We start from the raw sequence: 8834 nt of genomic DNA on the forward strand, positions 1-8834 counted from the left end.
CACATCAAAACGTATCTGACCTGGGTCTCCTTCATATGTTAAACAAGCCAGTCAGTACCGGGTGCTAACAACAAACAGCAGCTTGATGTGACATCACCTCCAGCTAGTGTCAGCATTCTGTGAGCCTTCAAGTGGTTACCACAAGGCCTATGGGGGATGTCAGGGGTTGGGGTGGGAGGGGGCAGTTGGGGTTGGAGGATCTTTCAGGTCACCTGGGTGTCTGTATGAGGAACCATATCCTGTCTCTGTGCGCGGCAGGATCCGCTGTGGTTTCATCTCCTTTCTGCTTTGGCCTGGAGAACTTCAAACTCACAAAGCTCTCTGAATACTGAAATCTCCTGTGCCTTGTCCTCCACGCTCTTCTGTTTCCAGTGGGGCTATCCCCCTTGGCTGCAGCTGTCTGATTTCCCAGCTAAGCTCCTTAGAAATGACCCAGATAAAAATGGCAGCCCTTCCTGACTGCCTGTCGAATAACTTGAAATAAAACCTCTACCTTCTAAGTTAGGCTCTTTTTTGCGGTACGCGGGCCTCTCACTGTTGTGGCCTCTCCCGTTACGGGGCACAGGCTCCGGACGCGCAGGCTCAGCGCATGGCTCACGGGCCCAGCCGCTCCGTGGCATGTGGGATCTTCCCAGACCAGGGCACGAACCCGTGTCCCCTGCATCGGCAGGCTGACTCTCAATCACTGCTCCACCAGGGAAGCCCTAAGTTAGGCTTTTTATTGCTTGTGGTTTTTCTTGTCTGCTAGCTGGTTTTGTTTCATTATGTTTTGTTTTTAAAGCAAACCAAGTTAAATGGGTAGTTTTGAGTTGTTTTGTTTTCTGATCACCAGCATAGGAATCTGTAGCTGCCTGATTATAACCACTAAACCAGTGGAGTGAGAATCTGATGACTGCTTGCTCAGGAGAGCACATCCCAGGTCACTTCTGCCCCTTAAACGCACTTTCCTGTCCTTGGATCAAGCCAGCTGCAACTGTATTTCCTTGGAAGTTTTTCCTTTGAGGCTGAAGGAGTGGTCTACTCCTCTTAAGATGTTATTGACAAGCCTGGGGGAAATGGAAAGCCTTGACTCATTTGAAACTTTTAAAGAGAGAATTCTGCTACTTAACACCTCCAGGCTAAAGCAAGCAGCTGGAAGACAGTTTTGCTTTCACAGGGTCAGAAAATCCTGGGGGTTCCAGGTTTGCAATGGGTAGCAGAGCAGCCTGCGATATTTTTGGAGTTCCAGCGTGGAGCTGGGTACTCATCACGTTTCACTCCTCAGGCTATTGATGGCTGTGGAGCACTGGTGGCCATCCATCTCTGTCAGGGCTTGTCACTTGCTTCATAATAAATATAGCTATTAATACTCTCTCACTTGATCTGGCCAACTTCAGGAGGGCCAGAGCTCTGGTTTCCCTTAATTCCGCCCCACCCTTCTGGACTACATTTTAAAAGTCAGAAACATCAACTCTGGTCTGCCCTGGTAGCTTAAGGTCAGTCTTTTGGCCCAGGGTGGACGAATCTCCTGGGTCGGCCCCTACACCTGATGGCTATTCTCTTTCTCTGTGGTTGTGGGATCTCAGGCATCTGTGGACTGTTAAGTGGGATGCCATCAGCAGCTTGGGTAGGGACCTCTATAAACCAGCCGTCCCTTTTCCAGGACACCTAGTCAGGGTGGCTGAGTTGGTACAGTTACACCAATTTGGGTTTGACACCCTGCTCTGCCACTCTTGAGGGTATGACCTTGGACAACTAACTAGCTCCACCTCAGTTTACACAGCTGTGAAATGGGGACAGGAATAGAATTTGCTTGGGGAATTGTCGTGAAGAGAGGTGAGAAAATGTTTCGAAAGGCCTAAGCACAATGCCAGGCACGTAGCAGGTACCCCAAAAAGGTATTTATCATTAGAGAATCGGGACTCAGCTTACTTAAGTAATAACAGCATCAGTGTTCTCTGAGCCGACTGTACACAGTCTGTGAAGTAGATTTCTTGTGCATGTTTGTTTTTAAATAAACTTTTATTGGAATGGAGTCTTTAAAACTAGAGAATACGTCTGCTAAATTCTTGTCTGAGCAACCTTTTAGAAGCACCTCAGAGCAGGGACTCCCCTGTAGCCCCCACGATGCCGTGAGTGGTGCCAGGCTGGCGGCTGGGCCCGTGGCTGCCACTGAAAATGGGTGAGTGGCATCTTCTAAGCACGGTTGCCTGTTGGAGTCACTGCTGGCCTCGTATGCACAGCAGGCTCTGGCGGAGAGAACTGTAGGTTCACATACAGTTGTAAGAAATAACAGAAATGCCCACATGCTCTTTACTGGGTTTCCCCCATGGTAGCATCTTGCAAAACTATAGGACGGTATCACAACAAGGATATTGATATTGATGCTCTCAGGATACCACCCCAGGTTCCCGCGTGTTGCATTTTATAGTCATACCCATCCCCCTCCTGCTCCTACACCCTCCTTAACCTCTGGAGATTACTAATCTATTAGAGCCAGGATCTTGGTGGAGGCAGAGCTTCTGTCCCAGCCTTGGACTTCTTACCCATGGGATGAACGTCTATTGACTGATTGCTAAAATGATATAAATATCTATATTAATTAAGCCATATCATTTAAAAAATGTCATACAGCCAAACCAAACCCTTAACTGAGACAGGAGAGGTCCAGAAAAGGAGGCCAAAGAATTGTTATTACATTAGGGAAAAATAGAGTTGTGAAGGTGGTTTCAAAGAAGCAGGAAATCTCAGCTTAATCAAGAAAGGTGAGGGGTTGTTACTTTCATATACCATTGAGTTTCCCTTGCCCACAGTGATTACCCTGGCTTTTATTGGGTGCTTTTGAATATTTTTATTCTTTATCTTATTTGAGTATTATCAACAAATTCATCTTAAAATATCCTGGCTGCCACAAATATTTACTTTATAAGGATTTATTACTTCCTAAGGTCTGCATTTACGATTTCTTGAGATGACAGCGTTTTCTTAGGGATCTCACTTCTGAATCTCAGAAAGACGTTAGTGGAGCAAATGGAAGAGGGTGTTCAGAAATATTCTAGAAACTTTGTCGGGCTGTGCCAGGCTTGCTAGGACCACCAGAGCATTCTGGGGCCTTCCACAGCTGCCTGCTCACACGTGTTTCCCTTCCTGGAGCTGGGGTCAGAGAGGACGTGTTTCTCATCTGGAGGGAGTTGCAGGAAGCCAGCAGCACATTGGCCCAGATCCAGAGTCTGGTGGCTGAGCCTCCCAATACCGACGTGGCCACAACAGACCACGGTGGGTGCTGTTTACGGGCACGAGTGTAAAAGAGTCATAGCTGCTACTGGTTGGGGATGGGGGCTGTTTCCATGTTCCTTACCAAGGAGAGCTCCTTAGCCCAGCTCCTGAGGGGACTCTCCAGAGCTCTGCTGTGCTCTGTGTGTGTGTGTGTGTGTGTGTGTGTGTGTGTGTGTGTGTGTGTGTGCACATGTGTGTGTCTGCAGGTTGTTAAAGCAAAATCAGAGTTCTATTCAGGGACTATTGCAAGAGGGGAAAAGAGACCTCAGTATGGAAGTGGGCTCAGTTATAAATAAACATGGACCAGTGGGGATTTACAGGCAAGGAGCAGGGTGGAGGGCTGGTGGGTGGAAAATTACCAAGAAGAAACATCAGGGTTAAAGGGGATTTCTGGCTCAACCTGTCTGACAGGATTCTTGCTGAAGGTGGGCCGGGATGATCAGACATCACCTGGGGACAGGGGGGAGTGAGGAATTTGCTCAGGTATGGGGGGTGGGGGATCCTGGTAAACTGTCTTCTCAGGATTTTTGCTAAAATTAGGCTATGCAAAGACAAATGCGGAAGTCCATAGGTCAAGATCCAGTTGAAAAGAGGATTCAGAGGAGCCTGAGTTTGGAGTGAGAAATCTGGTTGTAAATCCCAGCTCTGTCACTAGATTAACGAGTCTATCTCTTTGAGCCTTAATTTATTCTCCTGTTAAATAATGATGACATCAGTCTTAAGAGATTATTGTAAAAATTAAGTAAAATAATGCATGCTTTGCACCAAACAGGTACTTGGTAAATGTTAGCTCGATCTTTTCTCTTTCACAGTTAGTGCAGTGAGAATACTGATTCTTCGTCCTGAGTTCTTGAGTTAGTAAAGGGTTTTCCTCTGTAGGGGACTGGTTTCATTGAGGGCACAGCTGGTAATAACAGTATTTAACAAAGCACATACCTTACACGTCAGGCACTGTCCTAGGCACTTCACAAGTATTAGCTCATTTCATCATTACCACAATCTTATAAGATAGCTGCTACTTTTATCTCCATTTAAGGTTAAGTAACTTGCCCAAGGCCATGCTAGAAGTAATGAGGCCAGGATTCAAAACCTAGTTCCTCAGGAAAAATACTGATGTCTGGCTCCAGACATTCTGATTTAATCCATAAAGGATGCCATCTGGGCATTGGAAGTTGTGAGCGTTCCCCAGGCAATCCTAATGTGCAGCAAAGTTTGGAAGCCCCTGCCACGCTGGATTGGCTCCTGGTACCCTGCCTGTGGCACAGAGGCATCAGTGGGAGTGGAGAGCAGGAAGGCTGGGCTGGCTGGGCTCAGGGACGCAGCTGAAGAGGAGAAGCGGGGGAGGCGACATGAGTAGAGGGAGGAGGAGTTAGAAGGCATGGGCGAGCTTGCCCGGTGCCACTTAATAAATTCCTGGCAACAGTGCCTTTTTCCTGTGAGTGGGTGTCCTGACTTGGGTGTGGGGCAGCAGCAGCTGCAGTTGCTTCCCCAGGACCAGCTGTCTGGGGTTTCCGAGGAGGGGCCCAGTCAGGCTTGTCTGGAGGGGCTGCTCACTTGTGGTGACACCCGTCCCCCCTCAGCGTGAGCTTAGAGTCAAGGACTCAGAGAGTCCTCTGTCATCCTGAGAGAATGAAAAGGAAGCAGGGGACCTGGGATAAGGCAAACATTCATGCCAGACAAATACCCGCTGCTAAGGCGTTTGTTTGGGGGAGTGCTAGGGACTGAACTCTGTCCCCCCAAATTCAGATATTGAAGCCCTAACCCCAGTGTGTCTATATTTGGAGAAAGGGCCTTTAAGGAGGTAAAGTTACATGAGATCGTAAGGGTGGGCCCTAATCTAATAGAACTGGTGTCCTAATAAGAAGAGAAAGAGACACAGGAGACCTCTCTCTCTTTACACATCACACGAGGACACAGCCAGAAGGTTGCCATCTACAAGCCAGGAAGAGATGCTTCACCAGAAACCAAACCTGTAGGCACCTTGATCTTGGACTTCCAGCCTTCAGAACTGTGAGAAAATAAACTTCTGTTGTTTAAGCCACCCAGTCTTTAGTATTTTGTCATGGCATATTGAGCAGACTAACAGAGGGAATATTGAAGCTTGGGGTAATCTTGAGGGTTAACAGAAGGTTTTTAGATGTTGTTTCTAAAGGAAACAGAAGAGCTATTGGCCTCCGTAATCTTTAGAAGGATAGATTGGCATCCCTTTGTTTCAATCTAATACACACACAGAACTAAAAACCAAAATAACTCCAAGCATAAACTTTCAAAGCATGCTTTTTTTTTTTTGGCTGTGTTGGGTCTTAGTTGTGGCGCGCAGGCTCTCTCGTTGAGGCACACGAGCTCAGTAGTTGTGGCACGCGGGCTTAGCTGCCCCGCAGCATGTGGGAACCTAGTACCCCGACCAGGGATGAACCCGCGTCGCCTGCATTGGAAGGCAGATTCTTTACCACTGGACGACCAGGGAGGTCCCAAAAGATGCTTTAAATGTACTGTTTCTATTTTTTTTTAAATTTATTTTATTTTATTTATTTTTATTTTTGGCTGCATTGGGTCTTTGTTGCTGCACACTGGCTTTCTCTAGTTGCAGCGAGCGGAGGCTACTCTTCGTTGCGGTGCACGGGCTTTTCATTGTGGTGGCTTCTCTCATTGAAGACCATGGACTCTAGGCGTGCAGGCTTCAGTAGTTGTGGCACGTGGGCTCAGTACTTGTAGCTCATGGGCTGTAGAGCTCAGGCTCAGTAGCTGTGGTGCACAGGCTTAGTTGCTCCGCAGCATGTGGGATCTTCCCAGACCAGGGCTCGAACCCGTGTCCCCTGCACTGGCAGGTGGATTCTTAACCACTGCGCCACCAGGGAAGTCCCTACCATTTCTATTTAAAAAGGAAAATTTGGCCAGGACCTTTCCACTTGGATACCAAAAGGAGCTTTTGTAACCTTGCTTTGGCCCCAAAGGCCACATGTAGCGTCTGACCTGCCCCCGTTGCCGCCCACAGCCCAATGTTATTGAAGCAAAGGCTGTGTCAGCCCAAGACCCTGCCTCTGCTTTGTGTGAAGGCAGCAGCCATTTTCCATGTTTGGCTGCCCAAGGCCTGCAGGCCAGAGGAGATATGGTAGCCATCTGGAGAAGGGAAGGATAGGATGGAGATCAGGTGAGCTGTCATTACACGTGGAATCTTCATGTGAATTAGACAGAGTCTTCCTTCTTGGACATAGCGGCCCCCCACCTGCCCCCTCGGCTGGGTGCACTGGTTCAGGGACCAACTGGCACCTATAGAACCAGGATCGGGAGGGCAGTTCCTGGCAGGGATGACTCATCAGCCTGATACCTGGAATAAGAAGATGGGGAGGCCACACAATCTGGCCATTGGTAATTTTGACCTCTTTTAATTACCAAGAGCAGTGCATGATAATTCCCTGAGGGGAAAAAAAAACTGACAAAAATATATGAAACATTGGATTTTAAACGCCAAGCAGCCAAGTCCGGTGGTCTCTGAGATACAGGAAAATCCAAGATAAACTCTGATTGTCCCAGCTTAATGCTTTAGTGCTTTGAGAGAGTTTCCAGGCCATGGTGTAGGGAGAAGGATCCCAGGTAGAGCACAGCAAACTTCCAGGTTTGAGAGATAGAGTTAGGAGTCCGGGGAGATCAAGATATCAAGATTTCACGGGACAAAGTACCAGAGAGGAGAGAGGTGCACAGAGAGAGAGCTCTGGAAATCTGCAAAGAGCCCTTCTTGTGATTTCTGCTCAATATTGATCATTCTATGAGGAAATTACCTGAGGCTGAGGAAGATCCATTGGAAAGAATTAGAAAGAAAGGGTTTAGAGCTCACACAGGGCCAGGAACACTGCCTGTTCTTACCAGCCTGATTGGAAAAATTTATGAGTCACAGAGCACTGGGTAGACTACTTGGGAAGGTCTTGCCTCAGTAATGGGGACTGACTAGCCTTAAACTAAGCTCTGGGCCCTTCTAAGAAATCATCAAAGCAAGACATGAAAGTGGAGAGTTCTTTATGGGTAACTTAACTGCATCTCAGAACAAAGCTCAAGAGGATTTATAAGAATATAAAATCATCCAGTACCTAACAAGGTAAAATTCACAACAGTTGGTATCCAATCAAAGTTTACTAGGCATGAAAAGAAGAAAACTGACACAGATGTTAGAACTGGCAGAAAAAGACATTTAAACAGTTACAACTGTATTCCATATGTTCAAAAAGTTAAGTGGAGACAGGGAAGTATTTTTTAAAAAATACATGTTGAACTTTTAGACATGAAAATTTTTAGGGAAGAAAATATCTTACTTGGAAACATGCTGAATGGGATCAATGGCAGATTAGACATTGCAGGGAAAAAGATTAGTGATCTTGAAGGCATAGCAATAGAAACTATCCAAAATGAAACATACGGAGAAAAAAACCCCGATAATAAATAACAAATAAAAACAAATAACAAAAGAGCGTCAGTGAACTGTAGGACAACTTCAAGTAAACAAATATACAAGTAGATGGAATTCCTGGGGAGAGGGGAGGAGGGAGAACAGAAATATATTTGGAGAAATAAAGATTGAAAATTTTCCAAATTTGATGAAAATTATAACTTAGAGATCCAAGAAATTCGATGAATGCCAAGTACAAGAAGATGAGGGGAACTGTACCAAAGGACATCACAGGACTCCTTCCAAGATGGCGGAGGAGTAAGACGCAGAGATCACCTTCCTCCCCACAGATACACCAGAAATACATCTACACGTGGAGCAACTCCTACAGAACACCTACTGAACACTGGCAGGAGACCTCAGACCTCCCAAAAGGCAAGAAACTCCCCACGTACCTGGGTAGGGCAAGAGAAAAAAGAATAAACAGAGACAAAAGGATAAGGACGGTACCTGCACCCGTGGGAGGGAGCCGTGAAGGAGGAAAGGTCTCCACACACTAGGAGCCCCTTCGCGGGCAGAGATTGCGGGAGGCGGAGCGGGGAGCTTCGGAGCCGCGGAGGACAGCACAGCAACAGGGGCGCGGAGGGCAAAGCGGAGAGATTCCCGCACAGAGGATCGGCGCCGACCGGCGCTCACCAGCCCGAGAGGCTCGTGTGCTCACCCGCCGGGGGCGGGCGGGGCTGCGAGCTGAGGCTCGGTTGCGGTTTCGGTCGGAGCTCAGGGAGAGGACTGGGGTTGGCGGCTTGAACACAGCCCGAAGGGGTTAGTGCGCCACGGATAGCCGGGAGGGAGTCCGGGGGAAAGTCTGGACCTACCCAAGAGGCAAGAGACCTTTTCTTGCCTCTGTGTTTCCTGGGGCGCGAGGAGAGGGGTTTTAAAAGCGCTGCCTAAAGGAGCTCCAGAAACGGGCGGGAGCCGCGGCTAAAAGCTCGGAAACCAGAGACGGGCGGGAGACGCTAAGGCTGCTGCTGCCGCCACCAAGGGGCCTGTGTGCGAGCACAGGTCACGGCCCCCACCCCTCTTCCGGGGAGCCTGTGCAGCCCGCCACTGCCAGGTTCCCGGGACCCAGGGACAATTTCTCAGGGAGAACACACGGCGGGCCTCAGGCTGCTGCAACGTCACGCCGACTTCTGCCGCC

At 48.2% G+C, this 8834-nt stretch overlaps 1 protein-coding gene across 1 annotated transcript in view; it reads left to right on the forward strand.

The window, feature by feature from the left end:
* Positions 1 to 8834, forward strand: part of VWA3B (von Willebrand factor A domain containing 3B) — a 218934-nt gene that overhangs the window by 73009 nt on the left and 137091 nt on the right. The window contains 1 exon segment of the mRNA XM_007466893.1: positions 3133 to 3264. Coding sequence (XP_007466955.1) covers positions 3133 to 3264 — 132 coding nt within the window.

This window comes from Lipotes vexillifer, unplaced genomic scaffold (assembly GCF_000442215.2).
Source record: "Lipotes vexillifer unplaced genomic scaffold, Lipotes_vexillifer_v1.1 scaffold28, whole genome shotgun sequence".
Classification (NCBI taxonomy): domain Eukaryota; kingdom Metazoa; phylum Chordata; class Mammalia; order Artiodactyla; family Lipotidae; genus Lipotes; species Lipotes vexillifer.